The sequence below is a fragment of the Callospermophilus lateralis genome, chromosome 20 (genome assembly GCF_048772815.1).
Source record: "Callospermophilus lateralis isolate mCalLat2 chromosome 20, mCalLat2.hap1, whole genome shotgun sequence".
In the NCBI taxonomy this organism is placed as follows: domain Eukaryota; kingdom Metazoa; phylum Chordata; class Mammalia; order Rodentia; family Sciuridae; genus Callospermophilus; species Callospermophilus lateralis.
This window is the reverse complement of record NC_135324.1, coordinates 2,890,720-2,914,541: the sequence shown is the minus strand read 5'-3', so window position 1 is coordinate 2,914,541 and position 23,822 is coordinate 2,890,720. Positions and strand designations below refer to the sequence as shown.

The 23,822-nt window shown below is 63.2% G+C and overlaps 1 protein-coding gene across 1 annotated transcript in view; it reads left to right on the top strand.

Annotated features, from left to right (window-relative positions):
* Positions 1-23,822, top strand: part of Nup210 (nucleoporin 210) — a 55,823-nt gene that overhangs the window by 15,517 nt on the left and 16,484 nt on the right. The window contains exons 5-23 of the mRNA XM_077106239.1: positions 123-273; positions 760-892; positions 1,574-1,732; positions 2,141-2,209; positions 3,174-3,280; positions 3,861-4,001; positions 4,454-4,591; positions 5,919-6,074; positions 7,229-7,427; positions 10,420-10,565; positions 10,843-11,064; positions 12,480-12,653; positions 13,266-13,458; positions 13,731-13,837; positions 14,057-14,161; positions 14,247-14,348; positions 22,098-22,226; positions 23,257-23,384; positions 23,485-23,620. Coding sequence (XP_076962354.1) covers positions 123-273; positions 760-892; positions 1,574-1,732; positions 2,141-2,209; positions 3,174-3,280; positions 3,861-4,001; positions 4,454-4,591; positions 5,919-6,074; positions 7,229-7,427; positions 10,420-10,565; positions 10,843-11,064; positions 12,480-12,653; positions 13,266-13,458; positions 13,731-13,837; positions 14,057-14,161; positions 14,247-14,348; positions 22,098-22,226; positions 23,257-23,384; positions 23,485-23,620 — 2,695 coding nt within the window. The remainder of the gene's footprint in view (positions 1-122; positions 274-759; positions 893-1,573; positions 1,733-2,140; positions 2,210-3,173; positions 3,281-3,860; positions 4,002-4,453; positions 4,592-5,918; positions 6,075-7,228; positions 7,428-10,419; positions 10,566-10,842; positions 11,065-12,479; positions 12,654-13,265; positions 13,459-13,730; positions 13,838-14,056; positions 14,162-14,246; positions 14,349-22,097; positions 22,227-23,256; positions 23,385-23,484; positions 23,621-23,822) is intronic.

Sequence of the window (23,822 nt, the reverse complement as noted above, 5' to 3'; positions counted from 1 at the left end):
CAGGAAGCAGCAGGCACGCAGTGCCCAGCAGCCCACACTGCGGGGGACACTGGGGGACATGGGGGGACACTGGGGGACACGTCTGAGGGGCAGGCTGGCTGTGACGCCGCGTTCCTCCCCAGCATCCTCACCTTCTCGGAGTCCACGTACACACCCCCGTCCTACATCTCCCAGATGGAGAAGGCGGCCAAGCAGGGGGACACCATCCTGGTGTCCGGCATGAAGACCGGGAGCTCCAAGCTGAGGGCGCACATCCAGGAGGCCGTCTACGGGGTGGGTGGCCGCTGCCCGCGCTCAGGGACAAGGGGCGGGCGACGTTCGGGCCTTTCTGCTGGTCACTGCACAGGGAAGGGCCAGGGTGGCCAGGCCTCCGCCCCCGGGGCCCAGCATGTGCCCGGGTTGTCACTCCCTGCCTGTTCTAACTGGTGTCCCCACCCCGGCCTGGGACACGCCCCACATTTGGGACCTTGCTGGAGTTGGCCTCCCTGGCTGCCTTCCTCGGCCAGGACAGAGCCCCGGGGGCCACTGGTGGAGGTGGCCAGCCCCAGCCCTGCCCAGGCCACCCGCCTCCTCGCGCCTCACCTGTACCTGGCAGGTGGGAGGGGCCTGGGGCACGTCCCCACAGACGGGGACGGGCAGGCACAGCTGCAGAGACAGACTCACCGTCCCACCTCAAGGTCTCCCCCTCTCCCTTGCCCACTGTCCCCTGCCCCCGGGGCCGTCCCCTGCCCACCTCACGTCTCGGCTCCCCTCTGTCAGAACGTCCGCCCGGCCGAGGTCCGGCTGCTGATCCTGGAGAACATCCTGCTGAGCCCCGCGTCCGACGTCTACCTGCTGGTGGGGACCTCCCTGCGCTACCGGGTGCAGAAGATCAGGCAGGGGACCATCACAGGTGCGGGGCCTGGGGAGCCGTGCGCGGCCGTCCCCTCTGAGTCGGGGAGACGCAGAGAAAGTCGGCACCGTCAGATGCGTCACCCACGGAGCCGTCCCCAGGTGTCCCCAACTGTCCCCAGCCGTCCCCAGCTCCAGAACATTCTCACCTTCCCAAACCGGGACCCTGACCTGGCTCACCCTGTCCCCCGGTGCCCTGCCCGCCTGGCCCCCGGTACCCCCCGTTCTGCCCTCCAACTCCAGGGTCCTGCCTGCTCTGGGGCCTCCCGTCCCCGTCCCCAGTGCCACGTCCCTGAGGTCGATCTGTGCAGCGGCAGGTCGGACTCCCCTCTGCACGGCCGACTGCACCCCACTGTCTGGCCGGACCTCGCCTTGCTGTGTTGGCCCGGCCGCGTGTGAGATCACACGGGGTGGCTTCCGCCATCTGGCCGACGGTGCTGAATATGGGGTGCACAGGACTCAGCTCCTGGGGTGCACAGAGAGTCACAAAGAAAACTGCGTCTGCAAGTTCGCGGCTGTGGCTGTGCCCTGGGGTGGAGAGGACCGCTGAGGGGCAGAGGCCGTGAGGGTCAGGCGGGCTGTATCCAGCCGCTGGCCGGCAGCTGGGCGGGCGCAGAGATGGGGCTGGGTGCGCCTGGGCGCCCGCGTCTCCCGGCTCCACCCGCCCTGTCTCCCTGCCCAGAGCTCTCGATGCCCTCCGATCAGTACGAGCTGCAGCTTCAGGACTCTGTCCCGGGCCCCGGAGGAGACGCTACCCGGCCTGTGGCCATCCTGGCCCAGGACACGTCCACGGTCACCGCGGTGCAGCTGGGACGGAGCAGCCTTGTCCTTGACTACCGGAGTATCCTTTAGCCCTGTCTTTTTTGGGGGGGTACCAAGGATTGACCTCAGGGACTCTCAATCCCTGAGCCCCGTCCCCAGCCCTTTATTGTATTTTATTTAGAGACAGGGTCTCGCTGAGTTACTGAGGCTGGCCTCTAACTTGCAATCCTCCTGCCTCAGCCTCCTAAACCGTTGGGATGACAGGCGTGGGCCACCACGCCCCTTGAGGTTCCGTTTACTAGGGTAGAAAGCCCAGCAGGGCCCCTGACCCTGAGCTGCCCTTGGTCTCAGTGGCCTGGGCCACGGGGTGCCCGAGTAGTGTCTCCCTCTCCCCCCGGGGCCTGTGTGGCCTTGGTGACGGTCAGGCTGTGGGGAGACCAGCTGGCTCACGTGCTGTCCTGGGTGCTGCCCCTTAACGAGGAACCAGGCATCCGCATGCAGGGCGCGACCAGGCTGCCCAACGGCACCATCTACGTGGTGGAGCCCGGGTACCTGGGTGAGTGTGGCCCTCGGGAACCTCTGGGCCTGGCTTGTGTGTCACCTGGAGAGTCGCAGGAACCGAGAGGCGTGGGCAGGGCCGGGCACCACAGGGTTCCCAGGACAGCGTCCCCTTGGGCCTGAGGGGACTCGCCAGCTGACACCCTGGAGTCAGGGGGCGCTGCCCTGGCGCACAGTGACCCGTGGGCTGCCCCACTGCCCCGGAGGCCGAGGTTTGGTGTGGACGCTACCTGACGGTGGTGAGGCCGGGGGTGGTGGGGATGTGGCCTCTGTCCCAGGAGGTCCCCTCGGGCCTTCTCCACGCAGCTGCTGGGCACGGGGTGGGGGCTGAGGCGGGTCCTGGACCACAGGCAGGGACGAGCGAGCCAGGTCAGTCAGTGCCACACAGCAGGGAGACGTCACCGAGGCCCGCGTCGTCTTAGGAGGAGCCTTGGTGGGAAGGGCGTCCAGGCAAGGGGACAGCTGGGGAGGTGATGCTGGTGTGGCATCCCGTGGGGGACAGTGAGACCTGAGGGCAGGGCCGGCTCAGTGTAGACCTGCCCTGGCCCCGGGTGGACCTGCTGTGAGTCCAGCTGGCCCAGGCCCCATCTGCTCCTGTCCTGTGCCTTGCTGTGGCCTCGAGCCTCGGAGCCTCAGGCTGGCCCAGCCGGGGACCCGGTGCCTGGCCCTTCCCAGGCCTGCGGTGGCCTCTGTCGAGTGCAGTGAGGACAGGGTCCCGCTGTCACGAGCCCTGGGCAGCCAGAGCGGGGTGTGCCCACTGGTCCCGGGAGTCAGAAAGGCCAGCCGGGATCCCCTGGGGCGCAGGCCTCACCTCCACAGCTGGTCCCTCTCTGGGTGGCCGGGCAGCAGGGCCGGGCCTCCAGGTGGGTGGTGGCCACCCCTGCGGTTGGTGCTTGATCTCCTCTCCTGGGCCCTGTGCCCTGGTCACCTGGGTGCTCAGGCCCCTCCCTGCCTGCTTTTAGGGTTTGCAGTCCACCCTGGTGACAGGTGGGTCCTTGAGACTGGCCGCCTGTACGAGGTCACCATCGAAGTGTTTGACAAGTCCGGCAACAAGGTCCACCTGTCTGACGTGAGTGTCCCTGGGGGCCTGGTGGGTGACCAGCACGGTCGTCTCCCAGGGCAGTGACCGGCCCAGGGGCAGACGTAGGAGGGGTCCTCTGCCCCCAAGGGTGTCTGGTCTGTGGGGACGTGGACGCAGGGCTGTGGGGCTCCGCTCGCTGTGGGAGCCGCGGTGTGCTGTGGCCCCGCGCGGGGCAGACGGGCAGTGGACAGCGGTGGGGACTCTGCCTGGGCCCCTGGCCCCTGCCTGGTCTCAGGGGCCAATTCCACGCCTCGCCTCCCCCTGCGCCCCAGGATGCCTGTCATCTCCCCGAGGCCCCTCAGTGACAGGGCCACCTCAGGCTCCTGCCTGGGGAGGGGCACGTGCGCTGTTGGGACAGGTGGAGCGTGGTGGCCCTCTGTCCCTGTGAGCGCTGCCCCGGGTGCCATGGTGGCCGTGGCTGGAGGGCCAGTGGCCAGGTGGTGAGGACACTGCCCAGGGCTCGGGCAGCCTTCCCTGGTGTTTGGAGGCCCCTTCTCCGGCCTGTCCCGGCCGCTGTTGTCGCGTCCCCAAGTCCCTGAGTCCCCGAGCTCCGCCGTGTGCCTTGCAGAACATCCGGATCGAAGCCGTGTTTCCCCACGAGTTCCTTGAGGTCCTCACGTCGTCCCTGAACGGGTCGCACCATCACGTCCGGGCAGTGCAGCGGGGCCAGGCCACCATCCGCGCGGCGCTCACCTCCGTGGTGGACGAGGCAAGTGGGCCGCCTCCTGTCCCCGCCCAGCACCAGGTGTCCCGGGTCCTGGATGGTCCGGAGCCCAGCCGCCCCCCAGGAGGCCACCCTCCCGTCCTCCTTGTAGATGGGGACAGTGCTTTGGGTGTCCCCTGCCCGGGCCTGTGTGACCCTGCCTGTCAGGGCCATCGGTGTGGCAGAGCCGGGGTCTGTGCCGCAGCCCCGGGATCCGTGAAGGGCTGCGAGCCCCTGTCACCTCTGGGAAGCGGGTCCCCTCCTCCGTCCTGGGCCACCCCGGGCTTCGCTGTGTCCAGCTGTGCTCGGTGGCCTCCGCCCAGAGCCAGGGAGGGCTGGGGCCCGTCCAGCACCTCCCTGTCCACCTGAGCCCTAGTCCCCAGGGCGAGGCAGGGGGCTGGGAACAGCTGCAGGTGACTTGCTGTCCTAGTGACACGCAGTGACCTCACCCCTGACAGGATGGAGGGGTGCACATGCTCCCAGTGCCCGTGTGGAGCCAGCAGGAGGTGGACATCCACGTCCCCATCACCCTCCACCCCAGCATCTTGACGTTCCCGTGGCAGCCCAAGACTGGCGCCTACCAGTACACCATCCAGGTACGGGACTCGGCCCGGGCGTCCCTGGGCTTCCCGGGCGTGTGGTCTCCGTCCACTCTGTGACTTTTTTTTGGTAACCAGGGATTGAACTTGGGGGCGCTCGGCCCCTGAGCCCCATCTCAGCCCTTTTATATCTTATTTGGAGACAGGGTCTCGCTGAGTTGCTCAGGGCCTCGCTCGGTTGCTGAGGCTGGCCTCTAACTTTTGGTCCTCCTGCCTCGGCCTCCCCAGCCACTGGGATTCGAGGCGCAACGTACGTGCTGTTCTGCAACTCGGCGTTGCTCTCTGCTGTAGGACCGAGTCTCAGGGGCTGTGGTCCTGTGTTCCCTGAGGTCCCTGTTACTGCAGTGTTCTGGGTTGCCAGGGAAGCAGCCCACAGTGGACACTAGCCAGAGACCACAGGGAGCCCTAGAAGGCCCTGCAGTCCCACTCTGCAGTCACTTGTGTAAAACAGTGGAACAGCATAAGTGCACCAGAGAGAACTTTGAGATTTCAAGGGAAAACTCTCTGCAACCCTGTCCACGCCAAGCGTCTGAACTCGCTGGCGTCCATGTTCCACAGGGCGTGGCCTCGGAGGGGGTTCGTACCCTGTGGTCAGCCCAGTCCCCGGGCCTTGTGGGTCCCCTGGTGATGACAGGTGGCCTGTCTTTGTGCCAGCACCTGCCCCTGCCCACCCAGACCTGGCACTGATTTGGCCTCTGGGTTTCAGGATCGTGACCCCTGACCTGGCCACAGCGGGTCTGGCATTTGTCCCCGGCAGCGGGTCAGGACCTGGCGAGGGCCTGTGCTCATGTCTGGTCACAGAGACAGCGTCTGCTGGTGACTCCAGGGCCAGGGCCGGTCGCTGCTGCAGCTGAGCTCCAGGCACAGCCACTGGTTCCAGGACCAGGGCCAGGGTTCCGTGTTCGTGTCTGGCAGTCACAAGGTCCCCAGAGTACAAACGTCTCCATGGCACCAGGTCCCCAGAGCACAAACGTCCCCAGAGCAGGAAGTCCCCAGCACACGAGGACCAGGAGGGAGATGGGAACGAGGGGTCGAGGTCCCATGGGCGCCTCCAGCCCCCGATCTCCGCGGGTCCGTGGACCTGTGCGTGTTCCAGTGCGGGGCAGCAGGGTGTGAGCAGGTGACATTCCTGGGGGCCAGTGGCATGCATGGGCAGGTGCAGGTGGGCTGGGAGAGTGTGGTGGCCGTGGGCGTGACTCAGCGAGTGTGTGGACACGGCGTGGACGTGTCCCTGGCCAGCGCGGCAGTGGGCACCCAGTCCCCCACCTGCCGCTCCCCAAGGCCGGCCGATGGCCACGTGCTCCCTGGTGGCTCTCCTCCCCAGGCCCACGGGGGCAGCGGGAACTTCAGCTGGTCTTCCTCCAGCCACCTGGTGGCCACCGTCACCGTCAAGGGCGTGATGACCACGGGCAGCGACACGGGCCTCAGTGTGGTCCGGGCGCAGGACGTCCAGAACCCCCTGCATTTCGGTGAGATGAAGGTGAGACCCTGGGCTGGACAGCAGGCCGGGGGTGGCCGGGAGGCTGGGAGCACCCAGCCCGCCCTGCGGGACCATGACCTGGCACCCTCGCCCTAGCTGGAAGGGCCAGTGTCCCAGGGCAGGGGTCCTGGAGGGAGACCAGAGCACCCTGGACAGAGGCCCTGGGGGCAGCCCCGTTGCGCAGTGTGGTGTCCACGGTGGCCCTCCCGGCCTCCCTCCTCCCTGCAGTTCCTGTGCCACCCGGAGCCCCAGGACAGCTCCTGGGCCAGGCAGCTGGCCCCCTCCTGGACACCCCCAGAGTGGTCCTCGGGCTACTGGGGCTGGTGGCCCTGGGCTTGCCTGGCAGGAGACAGGGGGGACAGGTGAGCGAGCCAAAAGCTGCAGGCAGTGAGTGGCCGCTTTGGCCTCCCGCCCTGCCCCAGGCCACCTGAGCTGTCCGTCCAGGGTCGCTCCTCAGATCTGCCACTGCTGCCCACCAGCGGCCTCCCCGTTAGTTGCCTGGTGGCTGATTTTTGCACAGGACCCAGAGTGTGGCGCCCTCTGCAGCCTCCCCAGCTCAGCCAGAGTGAAAATGGGGTCAGGCCCTGCCCACGGGGCCTTCTGGGCCTCCGCCCCCTGCACTCTGGCCACACTAGTCTTTCCGTGGGGTGTACCAGGGATTGAACCAGGGGCCCTCAACCCCTGAGCCCCGGCCCCAGCCCTATTCTGTATTTTATTTAGGGACAGGGCCTCGCTGAGTTGCTCAAGGCCTCGCTTTTGCTGAGGCTGGTCTCCAACTTGCGATCCTCCTGCCTCAGCCTCCCGAGCCACTGGGATGATAGGGTGCACCACCACGTGTGGCCACACTGGCCTCCTTTGTGTGCCTACCAGGAGCTGAGCAGCTAAGCCTGTCTCAGGACCTTCCTTGGCCTGACTGTCCCCCAGGGAGACAATTCTCTACCTGGCAGGGCTGATGGGCTCATGTCCATGCACCTAGGTCCCCTCTCAGAGACCAGTCCCCTCCCTGGTCAGCTCTGTGCTTGCGTCCTCCGTGCCCAGCCTGGTTGTCCGCTGGTGTGTCCTCAGGGCCGCCACAGCACACCTCGCACACTGAGCCACTGAGCCACAGGCCGCCTCCCGCAGAGGCTGACTGCCCAGGCCTGGCCCTCCTGCAGGTGTATGTGATCGAGCCCAGCAGCATGGACTTCGCCCCCTGCCGGGTGGAGGCTCGAGTGGGCCAGACCCTGGAGCTGCCCCTGAGGATCAACGGCCTCATGCCCAGTGGGGACAGCAAGGTGGTCACCCTTAGCGACTGCTCACACTTCGACTTGGCGGTGGAGGTGGAGAAGCCGGGCGTGTTCCAGCCCCTCCCAGGTGGGGCAGCCGGTGGGCGGGGCGAGGTGGGGCTGGGCGGGGCAGGGTGAGGTGGGGCGGGGCGTGTTCCAGCCCCTCCCAGGTGGGGCAGCCGGTGGGCGGGGCAGGGTGGGCGGGGCGTGCTGCAGCCCCTCCCAGGTGAGGCAGCTGTGGGGAGGTGGGGCTGGGTGTGGTGTGTTCCAGCCCCTCCCAGGTGGGGCAGCTGGTGGGCGGGGCGAGGTGGGGTGGGGCGTGCTCCAGCCCCTCCCAGGTGGGGCAGCCGGTGGGCGGGGCAGGGTGGGGCGGGGCGTGCTCCAGCCCCTCCCAGGTGAGGCAGCCTGCCTGAGGGCGGGGCCGAGGCCGCAGAGCGTCAGCGTGTGGTGGCCATGGCCCCGTCCCCATCAGCTGCTATCTGTCTCAGCTCGCCGGCCGAGGTCCTGGCCACTGCTGCCAGCCGTGGCCGGGTCTCCAGGCCTGGTTTTCACCCCAGGACGCTCGCATCTTTAGGGGGATTCTGTTGAGACAGGAGTCCTGGCGTCAGGATTTCCCTCAGAAAGTGCCTACAGGCTCCCCAGTGACTGCGTGTGGGACTTTGTGTGGCCTTGGGGACAACTCAGTTGGCTTAAGGAATAGGTGTCTTAGGCAGGGACGGCTGGTCAGTGCAGAGACATTCACAGGGATCTGTGGGACCCCATCCCCGGTCCCTCCGCCTGCTGTGGCAGAGTTTCTTGAACTGGGTAAGTTTTGTCGACGACAGAAAGTGACTTCACAGTCACTCCACATGGGGCTGCGTCCTGCCTTGTTGCGTGGGTCCCACGGCCTCGTTTCTTCAGAAGCTCTTAACGGTGACACATGCCTGTCATCCCAGCAGCTTGGGAGGCTGAGGCAGGAGGATCGCAAGTTGGAGGCCAGCCTCAGCCACTCAGCGAGGCCCTAACCAGCTCAGCGAGACCCTGTCTCTAAAGAAAATGCAAAATAGGACTGGGGAGGGGGCTCAGGGGTTAGGGCCCCTGGGTTCAGTCCCTGGCACCAAAAAAAAAAAAAAGCACTTTTAACCAGTGTTGCCCTTGGTGGCCTTGAGAGGCCTCTGAAGTCCTGCCTGCTTCCCTCCTGAGCTCGTCCCCCACCGTGAACTCAGGGCCCTGGCTGACCACTTCTGATGCAGGGAGACTGGGAAACACACAGACACCTGCTGTGCCGCAGCTGCCGCAGCTGTCTCCCCTCTATCTGACCCTTTGTTCCCTGTGACTAGCGATGCCCCTCCCCGCCCAGTCCCTCCCCGCCCAGTCCCTCCCATTGTCCTGCTGGGCCTTTCTAGAAGTTCCACTGTTAGACGCCACAGAAGGGAGATCAGAAGGGCACTCCTGGGGGATTGATGTGTTAATTCGTCCTGTTCAGTCACTCTTGGTGATAGAGGCCACTGTCACGCTGTCACATTGAGAATGACGTTGATGGGGGTGTAGAGAAAATGCAGGGCCTGCAGCGCCTGCCCCTCTGAGGTCTCTGTGTCGGCTGTCGGCTGTCACCGGGATTCTTTGTTCCACATCTCAGTGTGACCGCACCCTGCAGTGCCCCCTCGGCCACACCAGGCCACTGTGGGGAATCTGGGACAGAAGGAAAACCGGCTTGTTCACACGGTGGTTCAAACTGACCAGCGCTCGTGAGGACAGTGGATCAGCCAGTGAATGACCGGGGAGCAGAGTCCTTGGGACAAATGAAAATAAAAATAGGGACCAAAACTTGGAAGTGTGAAAAGAGCATTGGGTTCCAGGGGTTGCAGAGCTGCGGCTGCTTAGTCAAAAAGACAGAGAGCTTGACTCAGCAACCTAAATTCAGTACTTACAGAAACAGAAAAAGAACAGGCTAAACCCAGTGCCGTCTCGCAGAAGAAAATCACTCAGATCAGATCAGAGGAGAGTCGGGCGCCAGGGCCCACACCTCTCATCCCGGCGGCTCAGGAGGCTGAGGCAGGAGGATCGTGAGTTGGAGGCCAGCCTCAGCAATGGCAAGACCTTACAGATCTCAGTGAGACCCTGACTCTCATAAAATACAAAATAGGGCTGGGGATGTGCTCAGGGTGCAGGGCCCCTGAGTTCAATCCCTGGTTCCTCCCCCAGCAAAAAAACCAAGAGGATATCAACGAAACCAAACATTTGTTCTTTTGAAGGATCAATAAAACTGAGACCCCTTTGGCTAGATCATCTCAGATAAAGGACTCGTCGCTAAAATCAGGAGTGAGCCTCACGATGTCATTGCTACGGAAATAAACAGATCCATTAGAGTCTTTTTCCAGGGACGTCATCATCCATGGAGAAAACCCCAGAGGTCCTAAAGAGGAGCCGAAGGACCAAAGTGAACCCAGAGGAGGGGCAGGAACGTGGACCGTCCAGGACCCGAGTGGGCCAAGCCCTCTTGGGAGAGGGCAGATGTGGCGGGCTGGTGACTGCTGTTTCCAGGCTGTGGACCTGCAGGTCGCAGCTCATGACAGTGGTCCTGGCCAGGCTTTAGAGGCCCACGGGGTAGAACACCCGGCCTAGGAAAGGACCCTCGTACCCATAGTGAAATGTCATTTTTGTGGGGTGGTGGGTACCGGACAAATTGGACTCAGAGTACTGGACCCCTAAGCCCCTGTCCCAGTCCTAGGTTGTAGTTTATTTAGAGGCTGGCCTCCAACCTGCGATCCTCCTGCCTCAGCCTCCCCAGCCCCTGGGATGACAGGCGTGGGCCACCGCCCTGCTGTCTTAGGCTTCTTGACCTGAGTCTTAGCCACAGGCCATCTTAAGCCTGTGGGGTAAAGACAAGACCGGGAGTCATTCCTTTAGGACGTCTTGGTGGGTGACTTGTTTGATTCTTTGTCTGTTTTCGGGGTTGGGTGTCAGGCACTGAGATACACCCCAGCCCCAAGGTCCTTAAGTTGGCATCGGCTGTGTGTCCAGCCAGGTGGAGGGGTCCAGAGCTGGCTGTGTGCCCCCCCCAGCTTCCCATGGTGACTGGGGTTCTCTCCTTGGCGCAGGGCGGCTGCCCCCGGGGCCCGAGCGCTGTGGTGGCATCCGGGTGAAGGCCGAGGGCCGGGGCTCCACCACGCTCCTGGTGAGCTACAGGCATGGCCACGTCCACCTGAGCACCAGCCTCACCATCGCCGCCTACCTGCCCCTCAGGGTGAGCTGGCTGCCCTGGGCCACTGCGCTCACGGCTCCCTGGGGCTCTTCCTGTGGATGTCCCAATGGAGGCTGAGCCAGGAGGCCAGGGGGGAGGCGAGGCTGGGTTCCCTCCAGAGCCTGCTGCGTCCTGGGGTCTCCCAGACATGGAGGGGTGCACAGAGGACTCGGGCGCTGGGCTGTCCCCACAGAGAGGGCAAGGACACAGCCCCAAGGCCCTGCCCCGCCTGCCCCCTGCCCTGCCCGGAGAAAGGCTGAGGCCCTGCTCTCCCTCCCAGGCCGTGGACCCGTCCTCCGTAGCTGTGGTCACCCTGGGCTCCTCAAAGGACATGCTGTTTGAAGGAGGCCCCCGGCCCTGGGTCCTGGAGCCTGCCAGGTTCTTCCGGAACCTCACCTCTGAGGACGGGGACAGCATCAGCCTGGCCCTCCTGGGCCCGCCCGCCTCCCGGAGTCACCAGCAGCACAGCATCCGCGCCACCTGCCGGGCCCTGGGTGAGCAGGTGAGTGGCCGCTGCTCAGGGTCTCCAGGTGGGGGACCTCGCAGAGCTGGGGTGACCCTGGGGCGCTGGTCCTGCTGTGCCCACGTCGCAGACGAGAAGTGAAGGCCAGGTGAGGGGACGAGGGTGTGCCCCGGGCAGGCTGAGCGGGGACCGAGGCCACCAGCTATCCTGGAGCCAGCCCCCAGGGGTCCCTCTCAGGGCCGCAGAATTCCCCACCTGGCAGGATGGGGGGTCAGGGCAGAAAACCCGACAGTCCTAGAGTTGGGCCTCGTGAGTGAGGAGGCCATAGACCAGGTGGGTCACCTGGGGCTCAGCACGCGTGTTCCTGCCCCTGGGATTCCTGCCGTGGGGGGGGGACACGGGGGAGTGACCCCAGGGACCCTCGCCCACTGAGCCCCATCCCAGCCTTGTCTTGTATTTTATTTAGAGTCAGGGTCTCCCTGAGCTGCTCAGGGGCTCGCCGTTGCTGAGGCTGGCCTCCACCTTGCGATCCTCCTGCCTCGGCCTCCTGAGTAGCTGGGATGACAGCGTGGGTCACGTGGGTGCCTGGCTCTTCAAATTTTTTTTTTTTAATGTGAAAATCGAGAAATATCAGAAGACTGAGTGGACATGTGGCCCGAGCCCCTGGGCTGGCCTGGCGGGTGGCGAGGTGCAGGTCCTCTGGTGCCTGGTACCCGCGCCCTCCAGCCAGGCGGAAGCTACGGCTTCCTGTGGGGTCCACTGCTCCATTGCCAGGGTTCCCCAAAGAGGGCCCAGAAAGTGAGCCGGAGGTCACAGTGGACCTGGAGAGGCGGGGGTGTCCCTTGCACATTGAATAGTATAGAGGGTACCGGTGGAGTCCAGAGTCCCACGGGCAGCTCCCAGGACGCCCAGGACTGCGCTGGTGTGACCAGATCAGCGCACGGAGAAGGGAGTCCAGGGGACCCACCCCCTTCTGCCTGGTGGCCCTGTGGGGAGCCTGGACCAAATCTGGGCTGTCTGCAGAGGGGTGTGGCATTGTGGTGGCCCCGGGCACCTGTCCCGCGGGGGCACATACACGGGCCAGATCTGGCCCCCGAGGTCCCTCTCTGGCAGTGAGTGGGCAGCCGGGACCCTGTGGGCTGACCCTCTGCCCTCCTGTGTCCGGGGAAGCCTCTCCGATCCACCCCTGGAATGGGACCTGTGGGCAGTGAGCGTGTCCCTTCCTCACACGTCGGGGACATCTGCTGGGGCAGCCTGGGGGCTCCTGGGTCCCGGAGGCCACAGTGCCCCGGTCTCCCCAGGTCCCCTACAGAGGCCCTGGGCTCCACAGCGCCCACAGTGCCCGGAGCTGAGGAGGTGCAGCCGTGCCCCCTGGGTCCCCGGTCCTTGGCAGCCGTCCTGCGGAGCAGAGCACAGGAGGGGACGCGCCCTGACTGCCATTCCCCCCCCCCCAGGTCATCGCCCTCTCCGTGGGGAACCATCCTGGCCTCACCAACCCTTTCCCCGCTGTGGAGCCCGCCGTGGTGAAGGTCGTCTGCGCCCCGCCGTCCAGGATCAGCCTCACGCCCGTCCACGCCGGCCCCCCGCTGGACCCGTCCTGTCCACGGCTGCAGCACGACAAGCAGGTGGTACGTGGGGGAGGGGCTGAGGGAGGACGCAGGCCTGGAGAGGTGGCCGGGGACTAGCAGAGCACAGTCCAGGTGGTGGGCAGGTGGGACTGCCCGCCTGTCGTCCACCAAGCTCACCTGGGTCCCCGGGCTGTGGCCCCGGCCAGGAGCCTTTGGACTCTGGTGTTGCCGTGGGGGACAGGGAAGTCCCTGCTCCTGGCTGACTGCTTTGGCCTCTGCTCTTCATCCTCCTCTGCCTCCCTGGCCTCTACTGACCACTATCCTGCTCCTTAATTCCTTGGTACCAACTTTTCTTGGCTCTGGGGATCAAACCCAGGGGTGCTAACCCCTGAGCCCCGTCCCCAGCCCTGTTTATATTTTATTTAGAGACAGGGTCTCGCTGAGGTGCTCAGGGCCTTGCTGAGTTGTTGAGGCTGGCCTCCAACTTGCGATCCTCCTGCCTCAGCCTCCTGAGCGCAGGGTGCCTTGGTGGCCAGCAGCTGCAGGGTTTGGGGTTCAGCTCATCCCTTCCCCCATCAGGACCCCACAGGCAGCCCGCCAGCTTCAGGATACACCATGTGGTCAGCCGTGGCTGTGCCCAGGCCTGGGCGTCCTGACCTCTGTTTCCTGTAGGTTCCCGTCTCCAGCCACCGCAACCCCCTGCTGGACCTGGCCGCCTATGACCAGCAGGGCCGCCAATTCGACAACTTCAGCTCCCTGAGCGTCCAGTGGGAATCCACCCGGCCCTCGCTGGCCAGCATCGAGCTGCACCTGCCCATGCAGCTGGTGTCCCGGGACGACGGGAGTGGCCAGAGGAAGTTTCATGGTGAGCCGCGTCTGTGGGCCTGGGGCCCTGGACAGGAGGCTGGGGACCAGGGAAACCCCGACAGATGAGTGTCCCAAACAGCATGGCACCTGTCGGAGTGTCCCCAGGCCCCTCAGCAGCCAAAGCTGGCCCGTCCCCTCCAGCCCTGCTCCCTGGGCCCGCTCAGGGTCTGGCGACTCCCAACTCCCCTCAACGTTCACACTGGGGACTGCCCATGATGGAGGGGCGGGTGGCCGCAGAGGCCCCACGTCGGTGTCCTCCTCTGGACCCAGGATTGCAGGCCATTGCTGTCCATGAGGCGTCGGGGACCACGGCCATCTCTGCCACGGTGACCGGCTACCAGCTGTCCCACCTCAGCGCAGCCAGAGTGAAGCCGCTGGTATGTCCAGAGCCGCCCGTGGGGGTGGACAGCTGGCCACTGGGCACCGGGGACGGCTCCTCCCAGCTCTGGGATCCGGGGCCTCACAGGAAGGTGGCTGCCCTGGGCCCAGTGTGTGTCCTGGACAGCACGGCGGCCTGCGGTGAGGCCAGGACCTGGGATCCTGCCCCTGTCGCTGGGGTGGCCTGTGGGTCTGATGGCCCTGCCCTGTCCCTGCAGCCCGGCCCGCCAGCGCCCGTGTCCGCCTCGGTGGAGCTGGTCCTGGTGGAGGACGTGCGTGTGGATCCGGACATGGTGACCCTCTACAACCACCCTGACGTCCAGGTGGGCTCCCCGCCAACCCCGCCCTGCCTGGGAGACCCTGGGCCCTGGCCCCGCCTGACCGCTGCCCCTGGCCTCTTGTCCCCAGGCGGAGCTGCACGTCAAGGAGGGCTCCGGCTACTTCTTCCTCAACACGAGCGCCGCCAACGTGGTCAAGGTGGCCTACCAGGAGGCCAGGGGCATCGCCACGGTGAGCGGGGCCTCGGCCGGCCCGGGGTGGCTTCCTCAGTGGACCGTCCCCTGGGCTCGATGGCCGATCGTTCCCAAAGCTGGGACTGAGCAGCACCAGTGCGTCACGAGCAGGCTCCTGGTTGTCTGGGTCCCTCTGGGGCCTTTGTCACTGCCGGGCCACCTGGGGATCTCTAGGCCGTGTCCACAGCTGCCTGCCCTGTCCGTCAGCAGTGGTGTCCCTCAGTGTAGGCAGCACCTTAGCAGCCATCGTGCCCCTCAGGGACCCAGGATGCACCTGCTGCTCCCTGTCCCCACGTCTCTGGGGTCCCCGACACAGGCCATGCTTACCCCGGGGTTCCCCACCATAGGCCACGCCTGCACCTCAGGGTCCCCGTCATGGGCCACATCCCCAGCCCTTCGTGGTCCTTATTTTGAGACAGGGTCCTCCTGAGTTTCCCAGCTGGCCTCGAACTTTCCATCCTCCATCCCCAGCCTCCCAAGTCCTGGGGTGACAGGCGGCCGGTTGCCTCTGGGCCACTCGGAGCCCGGGCCTTGCTCTCCCTGTTCCAAGGGACGATTCCCACTGGTGGACAGGGCGGCCACCACCAGGACCGGGTCGCGGACCTCAAGGAGGCCAGGGTGGTCGCCTGGCGTGGGTGCTGGTGCAATTCCCGGGGCCCTGGCCCAGCGGTGGGTACCTGGCTGGGGCCCACCCACAGTCCCCCGCTGGCCCCTGCCCTGGGCCTGGCCTGAGGAAGCAGGCGGCCCTCCTGGGCCAGCAGACGTCCAGACCCAGCCTGCGTCCAGGGGCTGAGCCGTCTGCCCCCGCGGTGGCCTCACCCACTGCCACAGGGAGTCCATGGCGTCACCAGGGATCACACATGTCACCGTGAGCGGTGTCCAGTGAGCCCCGCAGTCCGTTCGCCACCTGACCACCTCAACATGGGGGTCCCCAAGTCACTGCCTCCTGTGGGCTGGGACAGTTACAAAGTGAGGGACACGAGCCACTGTCAGGGACACACTTGGAAGTGTCAGCTAAGGGGACCTGGGTGTGACCTTGGTGCTAGGTGATGGGACGGCGGCAAGTCGAGGAGCAGGGAGGGCCTGGGGGCTGCACCGTGGCCCTGGCTGGTTCCTGTCACTCGGTGACCTCTAGACCACAGTGCAACTCGGGTACCGTGGGCGTCGCCGGGACTCGGTGGATTTCCGTGTCCACACCCAGGCCCGGCCACCACGGCGGTCAGTGTCAAGAGGTTGTCATTATCTCCAAAGACCCAGGTCCCTGTGGCCACCACCTTCCTGTCGTCACCCGCTGTCTCACAAGGCCCAACTTCAGTGACTGTTCTCGCTTCTGTTGTCCCTATACCCGGGAATGCGGTCCCCGAGTCCTGCGGGGACTGTGGAGCCTGTCCAGGAACTGCCTGGCAGATTTCCCGAGTGGCTCAGCAACCTCATTCCTGCGGCGGTGCCTAGGGAGGGCCCCGGATCCCCCAGTGTCCCACATCAGGGCCCCAGCTCCCCCACGTCCTTGTCAACACTTGTACTTATCAGACTTAAGTTCTAGCCATCCTTGGACAGCGGTTTCACACTGTGGTGACCGTTGGCATCTCCCTGATGGCTGATGGTGTGGTGACTGTTCCTGTGCTTGTCACCCTTGAATTTATGTGGCTTTGTTAGACAAATGTCTACTCAGATCCTGGGCCCATATTTCATCTTTTTAAAAAAATATTTTTGTTAGTTGTTGATGGATCTTTACTTATTCAGGGGCCGTGCTGGGAATCGAGCCAGTGCCTCCCATATGCTGGGCCAGGCTCTGCCGCTCAGCCCCAGCCCCACGTTTACTGTCACGCTTTCTTCACGACACCAGCCCTCTGTCTCCTGTTCCTTAGGTCATCTTTTGATTTTTTGGTAGCATCGTTTTGCGCTCATGGCGTTCATTTTGAGGGGTGCGGTGTCTGTTTCCTTGTGTCTTTGCTCCTGTGTTTGATGTGAGATCTAAGAATCTGTTAAAAATCAAGGTCGGGAAGATCCATGTTTTCTTCTGGACTTAAAATTGCAGCTCTTGCACTTCAGTCTTTGAAACAATACGTTGTGTTTGTGGGGTGAGGTCGGACTCCATTTTCTTTCTTTCTTTCTTTTTTTTGGTACCAGGGATGGAACCAGGGGGGCACTCGACCCCTGAGCCCCGTCCCCAGCCCTTTTTATATTTTATTTAGAGACAGGGTCTCCCAGAATTGCTCAGGGCCTTGCTAAGTTGCAAAGGCTGGTCTCCAAGTGGTGATCCTCCGGCCTCAGCCTCCTGAGCTGGAGGGTGCCTTGCAGATGCCCCCGTGCAGGCTGAATAAACACCCCCGTGCCTACTTGATTGCAGGTTTGACCATGAATGGGTCCTGGGTTTTGTTGAAGGCTCTTTCTGTGCCCTTCAGATGATCATAAATGTCTGTTTTTTATTTTGTTGACCCATCGTCCACCTCATGCTCAGATATTAAGCCAGGCTTAGATATGAGGATCGTCTTTTCACCTCCTCATGGTCTGGGTGTGAGTGGCCCCCAGGCCTCCTGTGTTGAAAGTGGGCCCCACGCAGCCATGTGCAGAGGGGGACTTTGAGGAAGCCCCGGGGTCCAGAGGACTCGGACCAGTAGGCGGATTAATAATTTGAAGGCTTTACTGGGCACTGCAGAACGTAGAGCCTAGGGGAAGAAGTGGACCTGGGGGGCGTGTCCTGGGTCCTGGGGGCGTGTCCTGGGTCCTGGGGGCGTGTCCTGGGTCCTGGGGGTGTGCCCTTGGGGCTGGGGGCATGCCGTGGGGGGGCGTGACCTGAGTAGGGGCGTGCCCTGGTGGGGGAGTGCCCTGGTGGGGGCGTGTCCTGGTGGGGGAGTGCCCTGGTGGGGGCGTGTCCTGGTGGGGGCGTGCCCTGGTGGGGGAGTGCCCTGGTGGGGGCGTGTCCTGGTGGGGGCGTGTCCTGGTGGGGGCTGCCCTGGTGGGGGCGTGTCCTGGTGGGGGAATGCCCTGGTGGAGGCGTGTCCTGGTGGGGGCGTGTCCTGGTGGGGGCGTGCCCTGGTGGGGGCATGTCCTGGTGGGGGCGTGTCCTGGTGGGGGCGTGTCCTGGTGGGGGCGTGTCCTGGTGGGGGTGTGTCCTGGGGGGTTGCCCTGGGCCCTGGGGGCGTGCCCTTGCCCCGCCCCTCCCTCCTTCCCTCCCTCCATCACTCCTTACCTTCTTCCCTCCCTCCCTCTCCCTGCATTTCCCTGGGCTTGGGGCAGCCTTCCCCTGCCGGCCCTGGGCCACAGTGTCCCCCTTGGCTCAGTGTTAAAGCAGTGGGGCCAGCTGACAGTGGACGAAATCTGAAGACAGGAGCCACAGTAATTCTTCCTCCTCCAAGCTGTGTTGTCAGGTGATTTGCCACAGTCACAGAAACTGACGGGCATATAACTGTGGCCATGGGCGGTTGGCTAGTATTTTTTTTTATATATATATATTTATTTTTTAGTTGTAGATGGACACGATACCTTTATCTATTTATTTATTTTTACGTGATGCTGAGGATGGAACCCAGGGCCGCAGGCATGCTAGGAAGCGCTCTGCCACTGGGCCACATGGCCATTTTTAAAAAAAAATACTTAAATACTTATATATTTTAAAAAATTCTTAAAAAGAAAGAAAAAAAAGTCCAGTCAGCCTGGAGACGTAGGCAGCTGGTGCCTGTCTCAGTTACGTGGGGAGGCTGAGGGGAGAGGCCACCGCGGAGCCCTAAACGCCTCTCCCTGGAATGTGCACTGGTCATTGGCCCGTCCCTGCGTCTTCCTTTCTGTGGGCTCTAGAGCAGGACAGTGTTCTCTTGCAGGCATGACCCCAGGGTGGGCCCAGCCTTCTGGCAGAATATCTTGCGAGGCAGGCCCCCTGAGAACGGCTTCGTCCCCAGAAGTTCCCAGGAACCTCCTCCTCCTCCTTCTGCTCCTCCTGATCCTCTTCCTCCTGCTCCTCCCTCTCCTCCTCCTCTCTCTCCTCCTCCTCCTGCTCCTCTTCCTCCTCCTCCTCTCTCTCCTCCTCCTCCTCCTGCTCCTCCTCCTCCTGCTCCTCCTCCTCCTCCTCCTCCTTCTGCTCCTCCCTCTCCTCCTCCTCCTCCTCCTCCTTCTGCTCCTCCTGCTCCTCTTCCTCCTCCTCCTCTCTCTCCTCCTCCTCCTCCTGCTCCTCCTCCTCCTGCTCCTCCTCTTCCTCTTCCCCCTCCTCCTCCTGCTCCTCTTCCTCCTCCTCCTCTCTCTCCTCCTCCTCCTCCTGCTCCTCCTCTTCCTCTTCCCCCTCCTCCTCCTGCTCCTTCTCCTCTTCCTCCTCCTCCTCCCTCTCCTCCTCCTCCTCCTCCTCCTTCTCCTCCTCCTGCAGGGACTCTTGAGGCTCCAGAGGGGAACGGAGCCCTGCCCTGTAGGCCCCTGTGGCCCCGGGAGGGATGTCCCCTGCAGTGCTGACCGTCTGCAGGTCCTCCCAGCCTCCCCCAAAGGACACTTCACACATTTCCTTGGCCTTAAGCTGCTAGTTCGGGGACCTGCTGGGTCTCACCCCTGCTAGGACACTTCCTCTTCCTCCTGGACACTGGACACTGAGGATTCAGGGACAGCCCTGGGCCCCTGGAAGGGAGGCGTGGGGCCCGTTGTCCTGTGCTCTGGGCAGCAAGGCTGTGCAGGCTGCAGCCAGCTCGGCCACCCGGCCCCATGTCCAGTGGGCACACAGAGGGGCGCTTCCCTGACGTGAGCTCGGGTCCCTCTGTCCCCGACACACCCTGGCGGGTCAAGGTGAGCCCTCCAGCCGAGGCTGCGTGGCCACAGGAGCAGGGCCAGGCGTCCCCTGCCACCTGAGTGACTGCCACTTCTCATCGCCGTGTCCCTTCTGCGGGGCTGGCGTGCCTGTCAGGCCAGGGGCTCTGCAGGGTGTGGGATGATGTTGACGGGGCAGCAGGGGACACGGTGGTGCCTCTTGATGTCTCCTAGGCCTGGTGCCACTGCTGCTGGGGACGCAGGCTGGGGACCAGGCAGGGAGCGGTGGCAGCAGCTGGGCCTGAGCTCAGGTGGCCCTACCTCTCTGTGACGCGGGTCTGTGGACAGAGGGGCATGTGCCCAGCACCCAGGCCAGGACTCGCCTCAGAGCCTGAGATTGTCACGCGAGCCGAGGTCGTCCTCTGGGCCGAGGGTGACTCATGGGGCACAGGAGGGGACACGGGCCCCTCCGTCCCACATTCTTGGCCCACCACGGAGCCTGCACAGGCTTGCGGAGAACAGGACCCCACGGCCGCGGACAGGCAGAGGATCCCCGTGTCCTTGGTGTCTGCGAAGGCCACCTGTCGGGGGACTTTAAAGCAGGGCGGGGCCTGGGGAGGAGGCGGGGGCTGGGATGGCGGCTGGTTCTTCAGAGCAGCACTGCATTCGTCACCTGCAAACCGGTGACACGAGTTTGCCCTGGGCTCCGTCTGCCAATGTCCACGGGTGACACTCCAGCTCTTGGAATCCAGGGCTCATTCCAGGCCTGGCTGGTCCCCAACTCTGTCCCTCGAGCTTGGCCGAGGAGCCCGGGGCCATGAGAGGCAGGGGCTGTGGTCCTGGCAGGGTCAGGCGCAGGTCCCCACGGCCACCAGTTTGTCCCCAACGTGGCCTGTGAGGCCCCAGCGTCATCACAGAGGTGAAGGGAGCCAGGGCACACCAGACGCAGGGCGGGCCAGCCTCCAGAAGGTGGCCACAGGTCCACCCTCTGGCAGCTGAGCGGAGGGGACAGTGACCTTCCCACTGCCCTTTTCTGCCTCTGTTTAAAACGTGCAAAAATTGAAACTTCTCATTCTTCTCTGCGGTCCCCAATGGGCTCTCCTTGGGGGGCAGATGTACCCGCTGGCCTTTCCCACTGGCCGCCCGTCCTTCTGCCCGACACCTCCATCCTGGCTGCCACAGGCATCCCCCGACTCTGCTGGCAGCAGGACCCGGACGGGGAGCACTTCCCGCATGAATGAGGGTGCACGGGGATTTTTCCGGAAGTTCCACGTCTTCACTAGGCGGGTTCAGTCTTTGGACAGCGAGGCTGGCTCAAGGACCAGGTGTCTGTGTGTCTGGAAAATCCCTCGGTGTCTCCGTCTGATGAGGGCGGTGCCCAGGGTCCAGGCTGTGCCAGGCGCCAGGCCCAGCATAGGGTGGAGAGGCCAGGAGGGGAAGGAGACGCTGAGCGGTGCTCCCCGCTAAGGCTGTGTTAGAGACGGTGACAGGAGACCCTGGGAGAAGTCAGCAAAGTAATGGAGGGGCCTCCCCTGTATGGGGTGGAGGCTGAGTTGGAGCCAGAAGGCATGGCTCAAGGGAGAAGAGCTTAGTGCCTCGCTTTGGCTGAGGCCAGCCTCCCACTCACGATCCTCCTTCCTCAGCCTCCCAAGTCACTGGGATTTCAGGCATGCACCACCATGCCTGGCTGTATCCCAGATCTTCAAGGTGGACTATAAGGTCACACAGCAGGTAGGCAGGCAGGAGCCTGCTGACCGTGAGGACAGGAGAGAAGGTTGATGTGGCTGGGGCTTGGTGGTTGTGAGGAATGGTGGCATGCAGTGAGACTGGCCCTGCGACTGTCATATTGCTTAGGCATGTATTTCAACTGAGTGGTTTTCAGTCAGGGCAGGCAGGGCCAAGGGGGGTTGCGGCCTTGGCCACCGCAGTCTCCAGTAGGTCACGTTAAGGATTCGGGCTCAACCTCAGAGCACTGGAAAGGCATGGACGTGTTTTAACCAGGGTGCGATATGATCGTGGCTGCTTGTCTCTTTTGAATCCAAAGCCTGATTTTTCCCCCTCCAGGTTCAGGACTTCTGAAAGTCCTCTTAGCAGACACTGACCTGCTCGCTGTGCACATAACCCTTCCCCAGAGTAGGGGATTCCAAAGAGCAGGAAGCAAAGTAAGCTAGAGATGGCCGCAACCCCCCTTGGCCCTGCCCACCCCAACTGAAAACCCCCAGTTGAAATACTCGCCTAAGCACTATGACATGTTGCAGCTGGTCCATGTTCAGCCGAGAAACGTCCAGTGTGTGGATGCCCATCATCTGGCAGCATGAGAGAGAGACTGGGTTGCCGTTTGTTAGGGGGGAGATTCTGTAGAAAGTGGGGTCCCTGGAAGGGGGTAGGAGAGAAAAGAAGAGTTAAAAATGGGGATCACATTTAATATGGCAGCTAAAAGTCCAGAAAACACCAGCTCAGGTTTGCTCCTTCACTTGGTGCATCTGCTGTGGTCACTACCTCAAGCAAAGCCAGGGCGTAGAGATGGATGGGCCTCTAGGAGCATCTGCCTGAGTGACCTCTGGGGTCGGTCCCCAGGTTCTGTGACATTGTGAGCTCTAATGGGGACTTCTTAGAACTCCCTTTTGAAAGCACCTGTCTCCTATTCTGCCAGCTCCTGGTTGGCAGCCTCACCTCATGGAGTCACAGAAACAGACGGCCAGAATAGGACCTGGCCGCCTGAAATCCTGACTCTGCCTTCAGGTTGCTGTGTGTCCCAAGGCCGCCTGCTGCCCCTCTCTGAGCAGCTTCCATTTTCCTCTCTTTGTAAAATGGACAAAATTGAGATAGACGCTCTCTCTGAGATCCCCAGCACGGACATTTTACATCCCCAGCTCCTCCACTGGCTGGCCGTGGGGCCCACGGAAGTGGACAGAACACCCCTTGAATTGTGAATGTCCTTGCCCGCTGCCTCCGAGTGCTGGTCATGGGCAGCGGCACCCCAGAGGTGGGGGCCTGACCCCGTCCACCCCACGTCTTGCAGGTGCACCCTTTGCTGCCAGGCTCGGCCACCGTCCTGATCCACGACCTGTGCCTGCCCTTCCTGGCCCCGGCCAAGGCCACCGTCCACGTCTCAGACATCCACGAGCTGTATGTCCGCGTGGTCGACAAGGTCAGTGGACGTGTCCCCGTCCCCTCAAAGCTGGCCTTCCCGCTGCCCTTGGGCGCTCTGAGCTCCCTGGCTGGGCGGGGAGGGGCACCATCTCCGCTGCTGTCCGGTTTCCTCATCCAGCCGACATCCTCGGGGCTCAGCCATAGACCTTGTCAAGGTCCGCTAAGCCAGCCTGGCCTGGGACCCGCGTCCTCCAGCGCCCGCAGGTCACACAGCAGCCGGGCCCCCCACCCCAGGCTTCCAGGGGGGTGCTGTCAGCCTCTTGTTTGACCCAGTGGGTGTAATGGTTGGTGATTAAAAGGCAAATATTCAGGCAGCGTAGGCTGCTTACCTACAAAGTATCATTAGCTAAAGAGCTAACTTTCCTGACCAGGTCTTAAATACTCCTCCCATAATCTGATTTCTGCTGCTCATTTGCTTACTAGACTCCTTTTTCTTTGCTAAGCATTTCCAGCCCCCACTTGCTATTATGCACTGCCAGATGTGAACTGTTCAGTTGGTGCGCATTTATTGAGCTCCTGTTGAATGCATGATGGTGTTATAAGCTATATATATATTTTTTTCTTTTTTTCTTTTTTTGGATGGGGGTACCAGGGATTGGACTCAGGGAAACTCAACCCCTTAGCCGCATCCCCAGCTCTATTTTGCGTTTTATTTAGAGACAGGGTCTCCCTGATTTGCTTAGGGCCTCGCTGTTGCTGAGGCTGGCTTTGAACTCGCGATCCTCCTGCCTCAGCCTCCCGAGCTGCTGGGTTGACAGGCACGTGCCACCGCGCCTGGCCTAAGCTATACCTTATTTTCGGGGTTCCGTGGTTCATCCGTTAAGAGTAGGGAGTGGAATTCATGTCTCTTAGTGTCCCCAAGCCCTGGTGTATACAGTAAGGACTTAATTGGTGTTCGTTTGTTGATTGACCTGGTCCAGAGAGAGGTCATCCCAGGCGACTCGTCCCCAGCTCCCAGGGCATTGGTTTTGAGGTCACTGTCCCCACCTGAGGGAACTGGTCCTTCACGCCTCTGTCCCCCGACGCAGGTGGAGATTGGAAAGACGGTCAAGGCCCACGTCCGAGTGCTGGACTTCTACAAGAAGCCTTTCCTGGCCAAGTACTTTGCCTTCATGGACCTCAAGCTGCGGGCGGCCTCCCAGATCATCACCCTGGTGTGAGTCCTCCCGGGGGGTCAGGCGGGCTTCTCAGGGACAGTGCTGGCCCGACTGCGCCCTCTGACCCGGAGGTGGAACCCAGCGCCCCATCTGTTTCAGGGCCCTGGACGAAGCCCTGGACAGCTACACGGCTGCGTTCCTGGTGCACGGCACGGCCATCGGCCAGACCAGCCTGACCGCAAGTGTGACCGATATCGCTGGACAGAGGATCAGCTCCACCCCGCAGCAGATTGAAGTAAACCGGCCCTTCTCACGCCCTGTGGGGTCTGCCCCTGCTGGGGGAGGGTGTCTTCTTGGTGACAAGCTGGACGGTCCAGCAACAGCCCAGGAAGTCACCACGGAGAGGCCCTGATAAAATGAGTGCCCCTCATGGCTTCTGAGGAGAGGGTCTCCACCTGGCCCCAGGGCCGGGAGGCAGGTCTCAGTGCTGGAGGGAA